General features: G+C 42.3%; 1 protein-coding gene across 1 annotated transcript in view; it reads left to right on the top strand.

Moving 5' to 3' along the window:
- The window catches only part of ALG13 (ALG13 UDP-N-acetylglucosaminyltransferase subunit), a 154,175-nt gene extending 138,582 nt beyond the window's left edge, over positions 1-15,593 (top strand). Inside the window, 2 exon segments of the mRNA XM_083160737.1 lie at positions 9,444-9,735; positions 15,026-15,593. Of these exon segments, the coding sequence (XP_083016863.1) occupies positions 9,444-9,715 (272 nt within the window). The 3' untranslated portion in view covers positions 9,716-9,735; positions 15,026-15,593.
- The last annotated feature ends 8,060 nt before the right edge of the window (positions 15,594-23,653 follow it).

A 23,653-nucleotide genomic window follows, 5' to 3' on the forward strand; every position in this document is an offset into this window, starting at 1 on the left:
GGTACTCGGGAGAAATTGGGGCACAGATTTTGGGGTGCTTTGTCTCCTTCATTCCTTGTGAAAATGAAAAATTTTGAGCCAGAACTGCATTTTTGTGTAAAAAATGTAATTTTTCATTTTCACTGCCCAGTTGTACCACAATTGGTGAAACCCCTGGGGGTTTGAAATGTACACTATACCCCTAGATGAATTCCCTGAGGGGTGTAGTTTGCAAAATGGGGTAACTTGTGGGGGGGTTCCTAAATTTTAGCATCTTATGGTGCCTAGAAACCTACATGGTGCCTAAAAAATAATCTCATAAAAAGGAGGCTCCAAAATCAAGTAGGTGCTCCTTCTATTATGAAGCCTGTGGTTTGGTCAACGTGCACACTAGGGCCACATATAGGATATTTTTGAAAACAAAAGAATTGGGGGAATCAATTTTTAGTCACATTTCTCTAGTAAAATGTACTGTGTTCCTTAGAAAAATGTATTAAAATTGCAAATCTGCAAAAAAAATGAAATTTTGAAATTTCACCTACACTTTGTTTTAATTCCTGTGAAACACCTAAAGGGTTAACAAACTTCCAAAATGCTGTTTTGAATACTGTGAGGGGTGCAGTTTTTGAAATGGCATCATTTATGGGGGTGTCTCACATACAAGTCCCTCAAAGTCACATCAGAACTGAACTGGTCCCTAAAAAAATCAGTGTTTGAAATTTTCTTGAAAATTTGAGAATTTGCTATTCATATTGTAAGCCTCCTAGTGTCCAAAAAAATTAAAAGGAAGTTGAAATAATGATGGCAACATAAAGTAGACATATGGTCAATGTTAGTTATTAACTATTTTGAGTGGTATGATTATTTGTCTCACAAGCAGAACATTTAACATTTTGCAAATCGCTAAATTTTCCATTTTTTCACGACATTTTGGTATTTTTCACAAAAAAACACAGACTGTATCGACCCAAATTTACCACTAATTTGAAGTACAATGTGTCACGAGAAAACAATCTCAAAATCACTGGGATAAGTAAAAGCAAAAAAAAGTTATCCCCACTTAAGTGAGACATGTCAGATTTGAAAAAAATGGCTCTGTCAGGAACGCAAAAACTAGCTCTGTCAGGAAGGGGTTAATACATTTTTCTAAGGAACACAGTAGATTTTACTAGAGAAATGTGACTAAAAATTGATTCCCCCAATTCTTTTGTTTTCATAAATATCCTATATGTGGCCCTAGTGTGCACGTTGACCAAACCACAGGCTTCATAATAGAAGGAGCACCTACTTGATTTTGGAGCCTCCTTTTTATGAGATTATTTTTTAGGCACCATGTAGGTTTCTAGGCACCATAAGATGCTAAAAGTTAGGAACCCCCCCACAAGTGACCCCATTTTGCAAACTACACCCCTCAGGGAATTCATCTAGGGGTATAGTGTACATTTCAAACCCCCAGGGGTTTCACCAATTGTGGTACAACTGGGCTGTGAAAATGAAAAATTACATTTTTTTACACAAAAATGGCTCAAAATTTTTCATTTTCACAAGGAATGAAGGAGACAAAGCACCCCAAAATCTGTGCCCCAAATTCTCCCGAGTACGGCAATGCCTCATATGTGACCAAAAAATGGCAGGACTCATAAGGGAAGGAGTGATATTTGGATTTTGCAGCACAGATTCTGGTGGAATGAATGGTGGGTGCTATGTCGCATTAGCAAGACCCCCGAAGCACCAATACAGTGGAACCCCCCCACAAGTGACCCCATTTTGCAAACTACACCCCTCAGGGAATTCATCTAGGGGTATAGTGTACATTTCAAACCCCCAGGGGTTTGACCAATTTTGGTACAACTGGGCTGTGAAAATGAAAAATTACATTTTTTACACAAAAATGCAGTTCTGGCTCAAAATTTTTCATTTTCACAAGGAATGAAGGAGACAAAGCACCCCAAAACCTGTGCCCCAATTTCTCCCGAGTACGGCAATGCCTCATATGTGACCAAAAAATACCATTTGGGTGCATGGCAAGGGAAGGAGTGATATTTGGATTTTGCAGCACACATTCTAGTGGAATGAATGGTGGGTGCTATGTGGCATTAGCAAGACCCCCGAAGCACGGTGAAATGATGAACCTAATAATCCATAGATGTGTGGTATATTTTAAAGCACTCCTTCATACATAGGCCGGGTTTGTCGGGGCAAGTTTCACAGTGGAAAATAGTTTGCTTTCGTATTCCCTTTTTATAGCAAACTTTGCACCTTTTTTGTGTCCTGCCCTTTTTTCCAGTGGAGGGGATTTCGTTAGGAAAATGCTGCCCTGATACAATACGGGGGCCAGTACTAGAAGTACTGGGGCCAGTACTAGAAGTTCTGGGGCCCTCTGCCTGCTGGTTCCCAAATATTAGGCCCTTTATGACTTCCTCTTGAAAGTGCATAAATGTCCCCGTCTGGCTGGTAGAACGGAATAGTACGTAAGCGTTATACAGTGCCATCTGGATGATATACACGGCCAGCTTCTTATACCATATTTTTGTTTTCCGCAGGGCACTGTACGGCTTCAGTACCTGATCTGAAAGATCCACTCCGCCCATGTACTTATTGTAATCTAGGATACAAATAGGTTTTGAGGTGTGGGTACTGGTACCTCGTACAGGGACGGAGGTGGTACTGTCTCCGTGAATTGTTGTCAGTATAAGGACATCCCTCTTGTCTTTATATTTGACCAACAACATATTTTCGGTTCATATTCCCCTGCTTTCACCCTTTCTCAGTAATTGGGCAACGTGCGTTTTTGGGAGGCCTCTTTGGTTCTTGCGCACAGTACCGCAAGCTGCTGTACCTCTTGAACCAAGGGCCTTAAACAGGGGGATGCTGGTGTAAAAGTTATCCACATAGAGGTGATAACCCTTATCCAGGAAGGGGTGCACTAAATCCCAAACAATCGTTCCACTAACACCTACGAGGGAGGGGGGGCATTCTGGCGGTTCAATTCTTGTGTCCTTCCCTTCATATACCCTAAACCTGTGGGTGTACCCTGAGGTACTTTCGCACAGCTTATACATTTTTATGCCATACCTTGCCCTCTTATTGGGAAGGTACTGGCGGAATTTAACCCTTCCTTTAAAATGTATAAGTGACTCGTCTACACAAATGAATTTTTGGGGGATGTACATCTCAGCAAATTTGGCGCTGAAATGATCAATGACCGGCCTGACTTTGAATAGCCGGTCAAAGGTGGGATCATCTCTGGGTGGGCACTGTGCATTATCGTTGTAATGCAAAAATTTAAGGATCGTCTCAAAACGAGTCCGGGTCATGGCCATACGATGAAGTGGGGTGCTGTACAGAACATCTGTACTCCAATATTGCCAAATTTCTGGCTTTTTAACTATGCCCATATGTAACACCAGACCCCAAAACGTCATCATCTCTACTGCATCTACAGGGGTCCACCTAGCAAATGATGACGTGGGGTTTTGGGCAATAAACTGCTGGGCATATAAATTACTTTGGTCCACCATTAAATTTATAAAATCATCAGAGAAAAAGACTTTGAAAGTCAATTTCTTTGAGGCCTTTACTATCAAATTGGATTCCTGGGTTGGCCAAAAACTCAGGAACCTGGGGCTCAAAATTGTCAAATTCATCGCTTACTTCACTGGCTGTGTCAGTGTCAGAGGCAAGAAGGGCATATGCCTCCTCCGCTGAAAACAGTCTTTGCGATGATTGGGACATTTTTATTATTTTTAAGTGTAGTGTTTCAACACGTGTATAGTGTAGGGGGGGGTACAAACTTTATTTCAACACGGGGGGTATGTAGTGTGTATGTAGTGCTTTAACACGTGTAAGTTAAAAGGAAAAAAAAAAAAACTCCTGCGCCAAAAATTGAGCACAGATGTTGGTCAGTAACGTCCGTCACTGATCAGCGCTCAGCGGGCACAGGACACCCACAAAAGCACCGTGGGTGTAAAAAAAATTTAAAAAAAAGACTCCACAGCACCCTCCAAAAAAAAAAATTAAAAAAAACTTCTGATGAGTCAAAGACAACAGGAATTTGACCCAAAAAAAAAAATTAGATAAAAAATGCTGATCAGTGATGTACGTCACTGATCAGCGCTCAGCGGGCACAGGACAACCACAAAAGCACCGTGGGTGTAAAAAAAATAAAAAAAAAGACTCCACAGCACCGTCCAAAAAAAATAAATAAAAAAAAAATGCTGATGAGGCAACAGTAATTTGATAAAAAAAAAAAAAAAGATCAACCCTGTGCCAAAAATGCTGATCAGTGATGTACGTCACTGATCAGCGCTCTGCGGCCACAGGACACCCACAAAATCACAGTGGGTGTAAAAAAAATAAAAAAAAAACCCACAACACCCCCCCAAAAAAAAACAACTGCTGATCAGTGATGCAACTGATTAGCAGTGAGGGGCAGCAGGCACACAACTGTGGGTGCAACCTGACAGGGTATATATAAAAAAAAAAAAACCTGCACCCCAAAAAAGGTGCTGATCAGTTAGTTTATACTGATCAGCACAAAAGGGGGGCAGCATGGGGCAGCAGATACAAAATGATATCACACAATTTCTGACACAATGACGCTGCTGCTGCAGCAGCAGCAACACAAGCACCAGGAAGTCACAGGAGCTGGCACGGATGCCACCAACGCTGATCAGGTAAGTATAGGGCACAGATGGGCACGGAGACCGCTCTGCACGCTGTTCCTGACCGGAATGGCGGCTGCAGGGCTGTCTCCGTTACCTCATTTGAGGTGTAATGGCTGCGATTGGTCCGACGGACCAATCACAGCCTTTGGGGGCAGGTGAGGTGGGGTGACCACCAGCGTCACCCTTACACCCGGTGGTGATTGGTGCTGTACTTAACAGCACCAATCACCACCGATCCCTGTGTCACCGGCGAACGTTATTCGCCGGTACACAGAAAACGCTGTAATTGGCTGTTCACATTGAACAGCCAATCACAGCGATCGCCAATGGCGGGGGGCATCGCTGCCCCCCCTGGGCAATGAGGGAAGATGTCTGCTGTCAGGGACAGCAGACATTGTCCCTCTGTCACCGCGTCTATAGACGCGGTGACAGTTTGAACTCATGACGTACATTTATGCCATGTGTCGGGAAGTACATCCCGACCATGACGTAAATGTACGTCAAATGTCGGGAAGGGGTTAAAATTGTGATATCCAATTGATCCACCTAGCGCTCCACCTTTTTTTCCCTATTTCGCATCCACAAGAGGGCTGACATCCCTCCAGTAGGAGCAGCTTAGCAACACACCCCACAGGGCGCCTATTCCTACTCTGAGTATTCCATCTCGAGTACACCCCCATTCTCCACCAAAATAATACACACCCCTTCCAAATCATATGCTCTCTATTTAACACATTTCACCTATAACTCAAGTTGCAATACAGGCCATCTTTCATACAATTCTAACCATATGTCTCACAATACAAACGTTCACAAATTTAAGGGGGCGCGCGATGAATCACTTAGTATTATATATATTTTTTTCTAACTGCACCTTTTTATGTCACCACTAGGTGCCCATTATTCTATGAATACAGAGTTACTTTTTTATGAATATAGTATATGTGGGGGTTGATCTCATATTAGCATTAATATAAAAAGTTTTTCATTCATAGATTTTTTGTTTACATACATATGGTCGTTGTTTAGCTACCTATTTAGACAACGGGACTTATGTTATAGTCGTGTATTTCATTTCTGCTTGGCAACATATACACAATCATGGAAAAAAGAAAAAGGTGTACACCGCGCTAATTATTGATCTAATGCAGTGGTTCCCAACCTGGGGTACTCTGCAGACCAGTTGGGGGTACTTGAAAATAACATTGGTAATGGTGGAAGAAGGAAAAGTCTTTTGATGGCGGCAGAAGACTCCCATTGCCATGGAGACGAAGCACGTTGTGTCACTTTTGGTTCTGTCTGCAGCGTCATTAGTGTCTCCTTGCGCTTTTGCCTGACCAGCAATCCACTAGGAGCTACCTACGCTGCCCTCAGACATCAGCAATCATCTGCCCTATGTCAGGTGTCGAGAAAGCAGTGGCATTAATCCTACAGGCATTAGTGGGAACCCCGATGACAGAGGATTCCTGACTTCATACTACTCCTCCACTACTCCTTAATGTAAGGACACGCATTAGTACACGCATACTGCTCACTTCCACTACACTCGTAAGTACTGTGGATATTTCAAATTGAGATGAGGGGGTACTTATAAATTAAGTCTAATCAAGGGGTACGGGAGATAAAAAAAGGTTGAGAACCACTGATCTAATGTAAATTTCAATTATCAGAGTGCCATTGAAAACATAAATTAATACAATAAAATGAATAATACAATAAAAAAGCGAAGACATATAGCTATGTGCACAATTTTAAGAAATTAAAAGAATTTCATATATATATATATATATATATATATATATATATAAACACTGGTAAGATGTGTACTGTATGTCTGAGAGGAAGTTTTAAATCAGCCAATCCATATGGTACCGGATTTTACTCCTTTTAGTGTTTAAGATCCGTTCCTGTGATGCCTCTTGTAACATGTCCTTATAGTACAAAAGAGAGGGGTAACAGATCGCACTGGAGGGTTTAGAAAGAAATGGCTGATGTTACCTCATTATCAATAATTCAAATACTTAGGGCCTTATTCTAGTTTACTCTTTCTGACAAAGGGGGTTATTCTGTTTGGTACGGTGAAACATGCGTATGGTCCGTCACACCGTGCGTTTTCCTTGCGCTCACGGTGAGCGCAACTCCGCCCACAGAACAGCCGCACACGGACGGTCACAGACACCGACAATGGGGAGTGGCGTACACTTGAGTGTACGCCACAGTGTACGGACGGATCTCCCCCTTAGACACCGATACCTGGCATACATCTGAGCGTACGCCAAAGGATCTCGCCTTTTTCAATGGAAAACTCAGCGTGTGTCACCGATCGTGAGAGGAAGCGTACGTCCGTGCATGGTGGTGTACCCTTCACATATATGGGCCTGCAAATATTCCCTTTCAAGCTTAATTGTGTCAATTACTTAATTTGTCCCAATTAAGCTCATGATTGATTTCTATTCACTTAATTGACTACCTTAATAAACACCGTAATAAAACAGCATTTTAACCTTCATTACATGTATATTTATTATGTTCTAATGTGGCACTTAAATCACTATCTATGTGTCCCCACATTGGATTAACTTTTAAATAGTCATGTTGGTGTTTGTTTGTATGTATTAAATTATGTCCATAATTAGAACAATGAGTTCCTCATGGAGTGGGTGAGGTAGGCAAACAAAGGGGGAAGTGTGACATTTGTGTAGGAATGCATATGTGTCCTCCAAAAACAAACAGTGATGACTCCCCATAGTTCTTGGTACAGGTGTGTTAAAGATGTGTCAGTCGACCAAGCATGACAAAATGGTTTGTGTGCAAACATGTTCTAATATTGTTCCAAATAAGACTTTAGAGTGTGATAGGCAGATGTTGGGATCCTTTGTTAGAGATATGTGATTGCAATAATGTGCTTGGTGGCATCTTACATACAGAGTGTGCTACATAAAGTTCATAGCAGATATGAAAGTGCATAATGTATGTTCTTAGGGAAAAAAAAATACAGATTGTGTGCAAAATAGTGGCCATGGCCTTAGGATATTGCTCCACCATTGCAAGTAGAAATTGAGTCCAAAATTATCCTTGTTGCTCTTAGACGTGGTTTATGTGTCTTTTTCATAATAAAAAACTGGTATGTTTATGTTGCAGTGAAAAAGTTGACACATGTCGACTGCTGTGAATTGAGTGTCCTGCTTTTTAAAGTAGAAAAAAACACTTTCTGAATGGGTGTAATGGTTATAAAATAACTACCTTGACATATATAACCAGGTCATAGAATGATTATTACCTAAAATGAAACCAACCTTTACATGTAGAGAAGTGTAGAAAGATATGCTTCCAATGTGTTTGAGGGCTGTGTGTGGCTTGCAGGTAGTGAAATCATGGTTTTCACTTAATAGTATGCAGCATTGCTTATTACATTCAGGTGTATGTGTTTGAGTAGTAATCAGCGTTAATTAGCAGACCCAGGCATCCGCTCTCATCCGGTATCTCTAGGGGTGGTCTGGAGCTATCTTTGGCCAAAATGCACGGTGCGTTCGCCGATCGAGGCGGTTATGGCTCCGTGCATTTTGTGTGCACACCCCCGTGTAAGCCTGGGCTGCATACTGGGGCTTGGAGAACCACAAGTCCCAGCATAAGGCCCATTAATGGGCTTGCAGGGACTCTTAGTTCCACAGCAGATCCAATCGTTAAATACACATTGACACACTAGAAAAATAAAACTTTATTACATACACAGCGCACACATACAGATACTTGCCTATCTTGACATGTAGGTAGGTCTCCGTGAATCCGTTCGCTGGTCCTAAAGACAGACGAATGGATGGAGAAGACCGGTAAGTATCTGTATGTGTGGGCGTTGTATGTAATAAAGTTTTAGTTCTCTGGTGTGTGTGGGTATTGGTTCTGATGTGGAACTAATGGGCCGCATGCTGGGACTTTCATTGGGGTGGGTCCCCACTTCCCCAGGACCCCTGCCCAGGCTGACCGGTCAGGGGGTAATGTTTTGGCTGCGAGACCTTATATAATTAGTGTCCCCCGGCTATGACATTACCCTGCTGGCTGGTTGGGCCTGGTGCTGGTTCACAAAATATGGGGGACTCCTAGTCATTTTGTCCCCCCTATTTTAGCGGCCGTATCCTGCTGATTACTGGCCGTATATTATATACGACCACTTGGTAAATTTGGAATCACCATTCTTTTATTTTTTTTATACAAATACAGTATGCCTATATTATGTGTATTTTTGTTAGTAAATTTTCCCCATAATGTGGTGTGGACCTTATCAGGACTATTCTTTCACCCTTTGTTTTGGGTCTTGTTGTTATATTTAAAATGACCTATTTTTATTAAATGTTTCATTCTTCCTCATGTACTATCTCATGTGGATACAAGAAATCTGAATGAACATATAGAAGGATTTCATTGGAAACCTCCACATTGGATATTTATTGTGTGAGACCACTTTCGTGCAAGACTTTTGATCTGTATTGTGAGTGAAATTGTGTCTTATACACCAGGATAAAGGCCTATATTAATACTGTTAAATGGTCCTAGTAAAGTCAGAGCACAGCAAAAAGAGCACACAATAAAATTTGTAAGCGGTGCAGGAAGGTGGTCTCCTTCATAGAAGGTGGTCTCCTTCATAGATTGAACTGGGGTTTTTTTGTTTTGTTTTTTTTCCATGGGAAAAAGTGGAGCTCATCAAGGGAAAGTAGGGGATATTGTATCTCCACCATGATGCGTATAAAACTGTTCAAGTTTTGCATATAATTAATATAACACTTTATTGCTGTCTTTTAGGGCCCTTTCCAAGTGTGGATTCTCTGCCGCCCCCTGCTGGACCGGTGTATTACTCTTTGGTACCTGATTCATATAACCAGCCTCCTTTACCTGGTTTTGACTCGTGTGTATCTGTTGTGCCTACCTATCACTATGTAGCACCATGGCAGCCTATAAGTCCCCCTTACAGCAATTCACCTCGGCTACATAATACAGTGAACCCCAGCCACATTCACCAAGTGAGCTACATTGCGGCACCACCACCTGCACATTTTGTGCCCCAGACTATATGAGACGAGAAAATGACCCATAGGTACGTTGGCACAAAATTATTCTTAAGGGTTTTTCTAGGTCTTATTTTTTGAAAAAGGGGGAGGTTAGTTTTTCACTATTTTTGGGGGATTGGCCAATTTAAAGACCATGTTCCTCTGTGAAAACACAGGTTCAATGAATCCATAAAACATCCAATATAAGATGAGTTCTGAGAAAATGGCTAATAAAAGCACACTAGACAAGACATTTTAAAAGATGTCATGCAGAAGGGCCCTTTTGAACGATATATTTTTAAAAATGGTCTAATGTGTATACTCAATATCGTTAACTATGCACGCTCCCTTTCATCATTAACAACCCCATCCATATGCTGAAGATTATGGTCAATTTTGGCTATATAACCAATGACCTGCATGTTCAACGGGTCCCAGTAATGTCACTGAATGATATACAGATGGGGCCGAGCTCTTTATTGCTGGCGAATCGCCAGAACGTCACCACTAGTGATCCACCAGCAGCCCGGCTCGCCATCTGACTGAGACGCGCGTGCGTCTCAATCTCCGTCGGCGGGGCGACGGAAACCCTGTCCGTCTCCGCTTCAGGGAGACAGACAGGTTTAGGGGGGGGGTGCGGGCATGCGGCAGGGACCCCGGGTGGCCGCCGACAAGCCGGCGGTGACCCGGTGGAAGCGCTGGAAGCGGGACGCGCGCGCCTCTCGTGCGCGCGCGTCCCCTTCTTGCTATACAGATGGCGGCTGGCGTTGCCATCGCCATCCCCTGCAAAGATGAGCCATGCCCCATCTATAGTTTACTGATATTCTGTTTGTACTCCTGAATATCATGTGTCTGGGAGTTCAGGGGTAAACACTGCCAATATTGCTCATCAAGCAAATCGGCTAGTGTGTTTGGGGCTTAACTCAGAAGGCAGACTTTAAAGATCTGCTTCAATGAGTACAAGTATGTGAGGGCAAGGAGATAACAGAAGGGAGGGCCCTGCTTGTGAGAGCTACAGTACCATAGAAGAGGGGTGGAGAACGGGCAGAGAGGATTGGCTGGGGATTGAAAATGAAATAATGGGGCAGAGGATGAGGAGAAATTTGAAATATTTTAATCTGTTACATTGGTCTATTTATGGTGCTAGAAAGCCAACTCTACTTGTGTATGTTGATCTTTAAATGGAAAGGCGATTGTCTAGTAGTTTGGAAAGTTTTGATTTAAGTTATGTGCTTCATTTGTATTAGAAGATCACTATGAATCAATTTGAATATTTTTCCAATTTTCTATGTATATTTTGCGTGCTAAAACGTTTTAATAGAATTTAAAAATATATAGGTTTTTTTTTCTATATAGATGTCACTTTATAAAGAACATATTGTTCATAGGTCAGAATGGGAATGATGTCTTACTGAGGAGTGCAGCATTTGTCCCGGTATCATTGTGATATACATCTGACTGGGATGCGGTCATTTGGTCTACTGCATTATGGTAGAAAGTCATTAGGTCGAATCCATTAGGTCGACATGCTAAAAGGTCGACATGACTCTAGGTCGACATGGGAAAAGGTCGACATGATTCTAGTTCGAAAGGTCATTAGTTCGACAGGTCATTAGTTCGACAAGGTCATTAGTTCGACATTGTCTATGTCGACATTCACAAGGTCGACATGGAGTTTTTCACTGTTTTTTGAGCCAACATGTGCCGACAGGCGGTATTTCATGCCCTACCATCCACTAGGGCGTGGTGGGAGAATAAAATAGTGTGCCGAGCGTAGCGAGGCACCGTGCCCGACGCATAGCGAGCGCAGCGAGCGATGCGAGGGGATGCAGTGCACTTTAAACTGTGTCCATGTCGACTGTGTTGACATTCAGGTAAAAAAAACAGTGAAAAACCCCATGTCGACCTTGTGAATGTCGACATAGACAATGTCGAACTAATGACCTGTCGAACTAATGACCTTTCGACCTAGAATCATGTCGACCTTTTCCCATGTCGACCTAGAGTCATGTCGACCTTTTAGCATGTCGACCTAATGGATTCCACCTAATGACTTTCTACCATAATGCAATAGACCAAATGATCCCAACCCATCTGACTGTACGTAGCAGAAAGACTCGGCAGTAATAGTTCAATCATAATATTTAGTACATTGGTGACCTCAGATCACTGTAAATAGGGATACTAGTATCCCTATGTACAGTCATATCACACTAGTATAGGACAACAAGTTGTACAAATGAAAGGTGTGGTCTTTTAGCAATTGTACCTTTTTCACTGATCCTCTTATCCATTTCATTATCTATAAATACAAGACAAGTAAGTTCCAAATTTCTGACAAAAATAGTTTAGCTGTACGTGTAATACAATGCCTGTGGTTGCCGAAAAGGTGTCCTGTCCTTATGTTAAAAAAACGGCCTCCAATATTCTAATGCAGTTTTTAAACCCTCTTTATTGTAAGTTGTGTGTTTAAAGGTTCCTAACTGACAATTCTATTGTAGTATGCTACTCTGCAGACTCCATGTTGGAACACCTCAAGGGAAGTTACCTTCCATGTAACAAGATGGCTACTGCTGAGCATGTGCAGAGCCATCTTCGGAATAAGCCTTGGCGAGTGACAAAGTGGCAATAAAGTACCAACCAATCAACTTCTAACTACCATGTTACAGGCTGTTTTTGAAAATACTGTAGGCAGAAGCCGATTGGTACTTTCTCTCTCCACTTTATCACTCTCCAATGCTTAGTACATCTGCTCCCGTGTGTGAGTGCCATAGTGGAAGACATGCCACTTGTTAAGTAACTATGCTGTTCCTAGTTGGAAGTCATCTGCTGGCAGTGGCGGCCTGGGCCGAGTGCCACTTGCCTCCCGGGCTGGTACTTGTAGTGGTAAAAAGGCCGCAAGCAGCTGCCCCATGCATAGATGGGGCTGGCTGCAGAAAGTGCTCAGTGTGGCAGCCGCTGAGTGTGGGCTGCGGATGCTCCCGGACACTCTCACTGTCATACTATTGGAGCAGCTGAGCAGCTCCACTTCCCTGAGCTCCTCGGCTCACTTAGGGCCAGGTGCGCTAAGCTTCAAAGTGATAAAATGGAGATTGATAAACAGCCAGCCAATCAGCTCCTACCTGTCATTTTTCTGTGACATGGAAGGTAGGAGGTGATTGGCTGGCTGTTTATCACTCTCCATTTTGTCACTTTTAAAGCTTAGTGCTTCTGGTCCTATGAGAGCAGGCAGAGTATGTGATTGCTGGAAAAGCAGCCAGCAGCGCAGGTGCGTGCCAATGCAGGGAAGAAGGTGAACAAGAGGAGAGCCGTATATATCACAAATGTACTTCACTGCATAATAAAGGTAATTTTACTTTCAGTGATGAGTGGAGGTGGACAGTCAATTTGCTGGAGGGAGATGATAGTAATTTAGGGTGGACATTAAAGGGGAAGAATTGTTAAGGTGTTAGTCAGTGGAAGTGTTCCGAGATGGAGATTGTGAGATGGAGTGGACACTATAAAGGTTTTGGAGGAGGTGTGGGGTGATCAGTGCTGGAGGTGGGTACTGAAGGAGCAAGGGGCAGTGCTGGATGGGGGTGCTGAAAGAGCAGGGTGGATTTGGGAGTGCTGGAGGGGGTACTGAAGGAGGAGGGGGAGTGCTGGGCGGGGGATCCTGAAAGGGGAGTGCAGGATTGGGGTACTGACGTAGGAGGAAGGGGGGTACTGAAAGCGCAGTGGGCGATGGAAAGTGCTGGAGTGAGGATTCTCAATGAGCAGGGGGAGTCCTGGAGTGGGTACTGAAGGGGCAGTGAGGGATGGGAAGTACCGGAGGAGTAGTGCTGGAGGTGCAGAATAGGGAGTGCTGGATGTGGGTACTGAAGGAGCAGGAGGGAGGGGGAACTTCTGGGGAGGGGCAGGGTGGAGAGTGCTGTGATGTGGTTATTCAAGGTAGGAAGCACTTTAACATTGACAGTGAAGTACCCAGAGGTTCCATGAGGTGTAAAGTGAAAGAGAGGGGGAGAAGGGTGACATTGAAGGGTATGAGGAATTCTCAGAGGGTGAACCATAAAGGGGAGAGTGCTGTGAGGTGGTGAGTTATATCCTTTCGCACCACACCTCGGACCTAAGGTATTGCCTGACATATGGACCCGGGTAGAGGTGCAGTGTGACTCCTTATAACTCCGGTGGACCAACCTGGCCATTCAACCTGTATAAAGGGTGACCTGGGTTTATTGTGAAAGTGTCGTACCCAGGTCGGACGACCCAGGTTTGCGATGGCAAAAGGGATATTAGTGCTGTCGGGGGAGGGCAGTCAGAGGCTCAGTGTGTGCTGTGGGGGAGTTGTGATGAGGACAGTGAGGAAGGGGGTCAGTAAAAGGGGAAGAAGTGCTGTTGGTGGGTTAATGAGTGCACTGAGAGGACAGCTAGTGTGGTTAAGGGCCAAGTGAGTTGGTCAGTGTGTGGTGATGGCCTCAAAGTGAAACTGTGAGAAACTGGTAGTAAGAGAAAGCTGTGGAGGGGGTAATGAGGGGCATGGGACATCAGCATCCTAATGGCCAAAATAATGACAGTAAGTAATGGGGTTAGGCACTAGGAGAATGTCAGGGGGCGGGTGGGTGTTGGTGTTAGGTTGTGAGAGGTGATAGGTAGGGGTATGGTTAAAATACTTATTGGGATCCATCGGGATTCTGAACGTCCGTGTGTCTCCGTTGACATTATGGAGTTGGCAATCAGATCTATATTCTGGTAGAACTTAATGAGACAGCAAGGAGATATGCAGGGAGGGCTGGTAGAAAAGCTGGGCCACTGAGAAAATCCGGGGCCCCTTGATTGCATTTCCCCCCAGGCTAAAAGTTGCCAGCCAGCCCCTGTCTGCTGGTGTGTACAGAAACTCTGCTACTTCCTCAAGCCTGTAGACACATTTCAACCAACAGTAGATTAGATGTTTTTTTGCACTACTTTCTGAGATGGAGTAAGTTAAGCATGTACAACGGATGTAAACTTTTTGTTTTCTTTTATTAAATTATTCAGACTTTATTGAATGTTAGGAGGTATACAGTAGTTGTTGTTTTTTTTTTTCTTCCTAGAACTTGTCTTCTCCAACTACAATGACTTGGATAGAAATGTTGCTGTCAGGTGAAAGTAACGCTGTCTGATTGCTTTTCAGTTTATAGAATTAGCCCAAGAACAAAAGCAGCATTATCACTTAGCATGTCAATTTTCTTTCCTTTCATGAAGCACAATGAATGTGACATTATTATAACTTCATTATGATGGGCATATAGATATTGTACCTGCTAGCTAAGAATACAATCAATTTAATGTTCCATAAGATGTACTTTTTCTTTCTTCTAGGCTCTACTGTCATTTTGGAACTAAAAATTGGGCGATCCTTTTGCTGAGGACACAGCAGTTGTTTCTTTCTTACACAGATTTACAATGGCACTGAACATGGGGTGTGAGGGCTGGAAGCAGGGTAGTTGGGAGTTCATTTTTACTTTATTGAAAAAGCCAGGGCTGCTGTTTTTGCTGGACTAAACATCACATGGCTGTCAAACTTGCTGCTGAAGACAGTAAGTGGACCTGCTGACATGCTACTCCCTGACTCATTCTACCTTTATCGTTGTTTTAATCAATGGGTTGCACTTTGTAGAGATCACCAGTAGTTGCATCACAGGAGCACTTGATTTTTTTGCTCAGAATACCGGAAGCGCTGTTGGACCAGAACATCATAACTTTGATTGCTGAACGAACTGGTTTTCTTTTTTAAATCTGCCAGTTTACGCCTTTAAGTACTGAAGCATTACACTACCTGAATGTGTTTTTGTTATATGTTGGTATTTGTGTTTGTATGTCACATTTACACAATCGGTGATTTAACGGGTTCGTTCACTATCACTATAAATAAATGAAAGCATGAAAACGCCTGGAAATCCTTGAATTGAGGCGGCGCTTGCCATCTGATGCTTTTTGGAATAGTTAGAGTATAGTTCATGAGTCTTTTGCAAAAATATTATCCTTCTTACACTAAACAAGGCAAAAGAAACGGAGAGGAAGGCACTCTTTGTTGGGGGCACTCTTGAGTTAAAGTAACAATATACATTTTTAATTATTTAATTCAATTCCATTTCCTTATCATATAAAGACACAACCACAGACAAACAAAAGACAAAAACCATGAAAGTAATTAATTTGCAAATCATCAAATTAGTCACTTCTAGATTCTGTCAGTATTTATGTATGTACATCCAATACACCTGAAAGGTTGAAATCGCCAGCGAAATATACAGTAAGATGATACAATCTGATGGTTAGTACCAAATTACTATTGCTGTTTTGTTTCTCTAGCAGGAAAAAAAATGTAATTTACAATCTTGAGTATTAGAGATCAATGTTTCACTGTGACCTGATAACGCTTAATATATTTTATAAACCCAGCGGGATACTGAAAGACCACTGTAATAGTTTGTCGAAGTTTCAAATAGTACGAATTCCACCACTTGCAGTCAATAACATATTACAGAAGCGTTTGTGGTGTCCAAAGGTACCGTATATCAGAAACAAAACCGTCAGCACATCACACGGTCTTGTGTTATTCAGTGGTTATAAACATGGCAGGTGTACCCATCAATCCTACTGTGTTATTCCTTCCGGTATGGGTGAGTTGGTAGGCGGTACAGAGTACTAGATGGGGTTGATTACAAAAGAAATGGAAGTGCAAAAGTAACTCTGCTGTGGGTATGGCTGCTGGTTCTTCCCTTTGTACCTCAGTAGGATGCTGTCTATATCCAACAGTAGGAGGGGAGGGGAGCGAGTCAGGGACCAGACTATTAGCGGGGATAGATGTAATAAAGTGGATATCTGCTGTAGTTATGCACCATATCAGGATCCCATCTTCATGGATGAGACTGTCCAGAAAAGGAATACTGGAATGTAGTAGCGAAGTGCTTTACACTATGGCAAATCGTTACACTACTTCTCACATGTGAATTATATCGGGTGAAGAGTGAGCAAATGTATAGCACCTAAAATAATGTTGGCTCGGTGGTTAGACATGTCTTTGTCAAGACTGGTCCAGTGCTTTGGATTTTCTGTTTAAAAGACCTCAAATAAGTAGGAAAGACCTATTTCATCATTATAAAATTCTAGATCCATGTGGAACTAAAGGGCAAGAGAGGATTTTATTCACGTCTTACTCCTTCTCCTACATTACCTTGGAGCAGCGTATTACTCTATATGAACTCTGATCAACTATTTATAGGGATATGTTTTACACCATAATGTGTATTGTTCCCCACAATGTACAGTAGGTTTTTAATGGGCCTTTCCGAATCAGGAGCCTGTACAAAGTTTTGCCCCAGAAGCCATGTTCTTGCACTGTATGTTGGCTTTCCCAGATTTTGGAGAAATACTTGACGTTTTGCTACAACCTATATTCTTAATTATTTGCCCTTGACTGCAGAGTGGACAGTCCAGTCTATTGTCACACTAGAATGCTATATAATATAAAAAACTACAGTATTGCTCATACTGTATCTACAGTTGCCTGTAAATGTATACTGTATATATTCATAGGGATGCTCCTTTAGCTGTATTTTGGAAAACACTGATTTATGCCTTCTGCATGGACTTCCAGAAGCCACTTTATATAAAGATAAGAGCACTAAAAAAGTTATTTCATTTCTGGGAGGGATTTATAGATTCAGTACAAATTCACTCGGCCTATTGGGGCATACTTACGGGGTGGTTAAAGCCCAATTTCTAAGCTATCTGACTTCATCAATGGTTCTCAGTCCACAGGACCCCACACAGTTCATGCTTTCCAGGTCACCATGCAGGTGCACTCATTACTTACTGACACATTTTAAACGATTTATAGGTTGAGCGAATTATGTCACTTGAATTTGTTGGGAGACCTGCAAAACATGCACTGTGGACCGACTTTGAGAACCTGTGGACTAGATCACTAAGAAATGAAGCGTGGATCATTCTGTGTGTATGGCACCTGGTGATAGTGATATGCGGTCCGGCACGTCGCCATCGCCAGAATGGATTTATACTGCATGAAGTATAAATCTGTGATGACCAGAAGACTGTCCGTGACAGATCACTCAGCACACAGCGCAGTTGCAGCTCTGTGTCCTGAGCGATCTGTGCTTAATTGCATCGCTAGGTGTTGCTAATTGTTTATGTTCTGCTTTATAATTGTTTTACTTCTGTCAGGTTTATAATTTTGTCTATCTTCTGTTACTCAAAGTGACAGTAATTGTGCATAACTAGTGCTGCATTAATTATCCCCCCTCCCCGTCCTTTATTAGAGGTCTTGTTACAACCATTCCTTCATCACTAAAGGTGCCCATACACGGTGCAATGATTTCACCTGTTATGGGCTGGATCACATCGCAATTCATGGGTTTTGCGTCCGATGTGATCAGAAGGCAGTACAAAAACTATGTGCAGCACATCCTTTTTGTTCTGTGCGATGAGATGTATTGCACCATGTATGGGCACCTTTAGCTCTATTTCCTGTTAGATTGTTGTCAGGACTTCAAAAACAATTTGCTCTCCATATCCTCCTGATGTGAAAAGCCAGCGCTGGATTAAGGGCTTCATGGGCCTTGGACTGAAAATGTTCAGATGCCTACAATAAGAAGCGGAGAGTGTGTGGCCAAAAAAAAAATTCTAATACTTTATGATTTATGACTTCTTGTGAGTAAATCCAAGCCCTGGCTTTAACAGCCATGTTCGGATCTCAAAAAATCCTTTCTTAGCTGGTGTCAAAAATAAAAAAATAGATCTATTGATAGAGTAGGAGCAGTACCAAGTACTAGTGCTGTGGCTGAATCCAGTCATGATAGTATTTTACCATCTACTGAAGCCGGTGCTCAAATGCTAAGAAGGTTTAAGAGAGGGTACCGGAAATCTAAACCATATTTCACAAAGTTATAGAAAGTAATCACCTCTCACAATAAAGGGAACATTTACTGCCAATGTAAATATTGGCAGCATGCCATAACCACATGCAGGGGTAAGGAAACAGGCTCTCGCCTTTCTTTGTCAGTGGGGATCCTCCCAAGTGCTACTGATTTTTTCAAGCACTAAAATGCGAATTGTGGACACTAACACCAAACAGCTACTTCTGTAACCTCATATGGTAATGCATCACCTTCTGGCTTTCAGTCTAGGGCTGAGATGTACCAAGCTTTGAAAAATTGGTTGTTGGTTTATCACTCTCCATTTTATTAATCAGCTCCTACCTGTCATTTTTTAAACATGGCCTGTGAAATGGTGGTTACAAGCTGATTGGCTGTTGGTTAATCTCCATTACATCTGGCCCTTGAAGAGGTGTTGGGCAAAAACACTAAAGCTGAAGAACAAACTGAGTGTTCTCAAACTTTACATATCCCTGTGGGGGTGTCCACAAGTGCTATGTGTGTCTAACATTTCTGTCACTGTACTCCCAGAGAAGCCTCCGTGTACTGCAAATGTGAGATGAGCTGCGCAAGTAAAGATGGTGACATAGAAAATGTGGATGCTACTATAGAAGGGCAACACGATATTGTTTGTGTTAAGTAAAACAGGCCATGCACTTAAATATGTATTGTTCATACTGGATGGTTGGCACAAAAGTCTTGTAACATACTGTATGGGAGCAAGTGACAATTGACCATTTGTGCCGAAATGCCAGAAAACAGGCAAAACAGTAATTCCGACAAACTGGTTAATTCGAATGTATTTAACCAATTTGTCCGAGTGATCCTTTTTTTTTTTTGTCTTTTTTCAGTGTTTGGAAGCAATTTGTCAATTGTCATTGACACCTATATATTGCCAGATTTTTGTTCCTCCCAGCCATATTAGACAATACATCTTTAGGTGTATGGATGGATAGCTTATGTCAGCCACCAGTGGCAGAAGTTTTGGTACTTGTGAGTTATCCGGGCGTCCGATTTTTTGATTGTATGCCTTAAGTTAAGGCATACAATCAGATGCGATGCGATACGATATCGCATCGCATCGCATGCGACCATCGGATGCGATGACCCGATTTTTCCATAGGAATCAATGTTAAAATGGACTGAGTCCATTTTAACATGGAATTCAATGGGAAAAAGGGGTCCTTTTCATACCCCTACTATCCAAGTGGGCATGGAGTTGGATATAAACCTGTGGCGAGCGTAGCGAGCCACCGAGCCCGAAGCGTGGCGAGCGAAGCGAGCCCCGCGAGGGGACGGTATTCCGTGTCCCCTCGCGGGGCTCGCTACGCTCGCCACGCTTCGGGCTCGGTGGCTCGCTACGCTCGCCACAGGTTTATATCCAACTCCATGCCCACTTGGATAGTAGGGGTATGAAAAGGACCCCTTTTTCCCATTGAATTCCATGTTAAAATGGACTCAGTCCATTTTAACATTGATTCCTATGGAAAAATCGGGTCATCGCATCCGATGGTCGCATGCGATGCGATGCGATGTCCCGATCCGACCCGATTTAAAAATCGGACGCCCGGATAACTCACAAGTACCGAAGTTTTTGACCATGATGGAATGAACTAAAGAAAGCAACATTTTCATGTGGAATTATTTTTACCCATATCCTGACATTTGTCAACCAATCTGTACCATTTTTTTAAATGAAAGTAATTAGAGGTAGATACCTTAACCATCTAGGAACCTTCTGTTATGTTAGTTGGTGTGAGTTCAGTGCAAAGTGTTTGGGAAAATGTGGAGAAATCCAGTAAAATTAATTCCAGCATCAGCTAGCTGTCTGGTAGATACCAAACATCCTAACCACCATTGTCAATCTCCTCCATAATGATCAAAGGTAGTCCTCCTGCAATTTATTTGCAAAGATTAACCCACTTCTCCCCTATCCAGGATTCCCCAGGGCTAGGGCTGCTTCTGTGTATAATTATTAATTCCAGAAGTGGATGAAAAATACTAGTAGCTTTAAAAAAAACTATTTTGTGAAACAATACTTTGCAAAGAAGTAAGTATTACACTAGCAAATATTTGGAGGCTGGATAGCAATTGTAATACCCCTTTCATAACACAAGTGTCGGGGATTTGGACCTGGTTCCGGCCCGAGATCGACCCGGCATTTGTGCCGGGCGTTGACGTCAGGTGGGGGCGGGGCAGATCTGCGGCACATTAATGTGGAGGGAGGAGGCACTACTGATGCTGCTGCCTCCTCCATAGCAGTGAATGGGATCTGGGTCGCTCGAATGGCCCTTTCACACCACATGCTCACCAAGGTGGTCTGGGAACAAACACGGGGTCCATCCGGGATACTTGTGCGGTGTGAAAAGGGTATTAGAGAGGCTAATTTGGAGTTAGAATCCAAGAAAATTAAAAGGTGTGCCTCAGAGCTACACTTTAAACCCTTGTAGGGAATCCTTGGCTATTAACATTGTGTTCTTTTATGGCCTTTTTTTTTTTTGTAAGTTGCTGCAAAATAGTCTTCTGACTCTCACAAAGCCAGGTCTCAATCATTTAATCGATTAATCAATCTACAGTATGTTTTACCTGCCTTCTACTACAGTATATTCATATCTCCATTTCCCTGTACTGCCATTGGAACTCTGATATGGTCCTTGATTAATTAGAACATTCCTTCTATTTAGGCGTATAGTTAAATAATTTGCCATCGTTTCTGCCAGTGCTGTGCCGCAATGTTGCATAGGTGTGGTATATTTATTGTGCCGCTGCTCAGTCACTTTGTTTGACCAGCCTTTGGCCAATACTGGTGAATAATATTGTGAGCTGTGAAGTAATCAAAACTGACTGAAATTAATGTTTACGAGATCAATAATACTCTGGGCCCAAATTACATAATTTGAGCAGTTTTTAATATTTGTTTATTTTTAAACCCATATCTAAAGCTTGAGTGGATTCGTCAAAACTGAAAAACAAACACTAGTGTGATTTTGGCAAAACAAAGATATTGTGGTCCATGCACATCTCTTGTTTATTTTGGAAAGGTAAATAGTGATATCAACCAGGGGACAGGAGGATGGACCGGCACCATAATAGCAAAAGTTTAATTGCTGGAGCACTTATTTAAAAGCCTATGTACGTGATCTTGATGTGGAGAGGAGGGAGACCGCACTTGCAGCCGCTGCGGACACAAATTCATACTACCAGCCGAGTGCACAAATGGGCAGCACAAAGGTTAGACGTGGCCACTTTACCAGTCTGCCGCACTCTCCATACAGCAACCGCTTACAATTAACGGTAGAGTAGAGATGGACTCCTGTTCCCCCAGTGACTGATCATCTCCCGTATTCCTCTTGGGTAACAGGCTGATACACGCAGCACTCATTGTCTACCTTAATTGTGGGTTATAAATAAAACAGCCTTATTTACCACCAAAGAAAAAAAATATTTCTACGTTACTTCTAAATATTTGGAGTAAGGTCTACACCTACAGTATACATGTGACTGTCTGATCGAGATCCACCTTCTATAGCTTGTCATTGCATTAAGCATTATCACTGTATTTGTATTCCCAGTAGTTAATATATGCTTTTTAATGACCAGTCAAATATGTTTTTATTGTATTGTTTGATGTATTAAGTGATTGATAGATATATAAATTTTAGTTTTGATTTATCATTGTGTAGTCTCTAATTCTTTCATGTTGACCACAGACTGAATAAAGAAGTGCAGTTAGACCATTCCATGGTTCAGTTTTATAATATTCTCTAGGAGATAATTGTTTGATGTGTTTTCCACATACATTATTCTATCCGCTGCTGCATTTCTTTAAATTAGTCTTATAGAATGATACTGTAGTTAAATAACATTTTCTATTTTTATAAATGTATCTTTTTCATATGGAGTGCCCATTATAATTATTTTTGCTTAAATAGTGATATCATCTATGTGTCTAGTGTACCTTTTTGTGTTTCTTCAAAACACAGGCAGACTAGCTTTTGAAGCATAATGCCCCTTTCCCACTGCAGCTAAAAAATGGTAAATTGCCGATTTTCAGTGCAATTTACCGTTTAAGGCTGCAGTGGGAAAGCGCCAGAGTTGAAATACCGTTTAAAGCTAAATGGTATTTCAACCCATTTTTAAAGCAGAGTCCTACACGTTAAAATAACGTTTAAGAGGCAGTGGGAATGCCTCTTAAACGTTATTTAGCCTCCAGGCAGTCCCAGTGCCTGATGAGACCTAGTAGTTCTCACTTTGTGCATGTGTTATGAGTGCACGTGCATAATAAAGAGCCGCTCATTACATATGCGCATATGTAATGAGCAGCTCATTAGTATGCACGTGCATTCATTACATATCCTCAAAGTGAGAACTATTCTCATCAGGCACTGGGACTGCCTGTACCCCGCATGGACCCCCGCTGCCTCCCCACTGCCCTGCATCCCCGTGCAGGTAAGTACAAGGGGAGGGGAGGTGGGGCACAGGGCAGGTATGGGGGGTTAGGCACTCTTTACACTTGGGGTGGGGGGGGAGGGATTAGGCACTCTTTACACTGGGGGGGGGGGGGTAGGCACTCTACATTTTACATGGTTCACTGCAATGGGAATGGTACTTAAATGGTATTTAAAACGGTAATCTGCTGCAGTGGGAATGCTAATACCGTTTTAAATACCATTTAAGATTACCAGTACTTTAAACTGGTCTGCAGTGGGAAAGCAGCATTAGCTTCACACAGGCTTACTAGTCAACATATAAACACCCTTCCAATAAAGTTCACAATTATTTTGTGCAGTAAAACCTCAGAAATTGGCATACATTGATAAATACAGGCATATGGTTACATAGTAGATAAGGCTGAATAAAGACTTACCTCCATCAAGTTCAACCTAGCTTATCCCTTGTTATATGTAGTGTATTCAGATGTTTTTTTGTTTGTTATTTAAGACCGATTATTATTTGTACCCCTGGATGTTTTTAACCAATAAATGTTTGTCCAACCTTATTTTAAACGTATTTATTGTGTCCCCTGACACCACCTCCCCCGGAAGAGCGT

Source organism: Crinia signifera, chromosome 9 (assembly GCF_055691185.1).
Source record: "Crinia signifera chromosome 9, ASM5569118v1, whole genome shotgun sequence".
Classification (NCBI taxonomy): domain Eukaryota; kingdom Metazoa; phylum Chordata; class Amphibia; order Anura; family Myobatrachidae; genus Crinia; species Crinia signifera.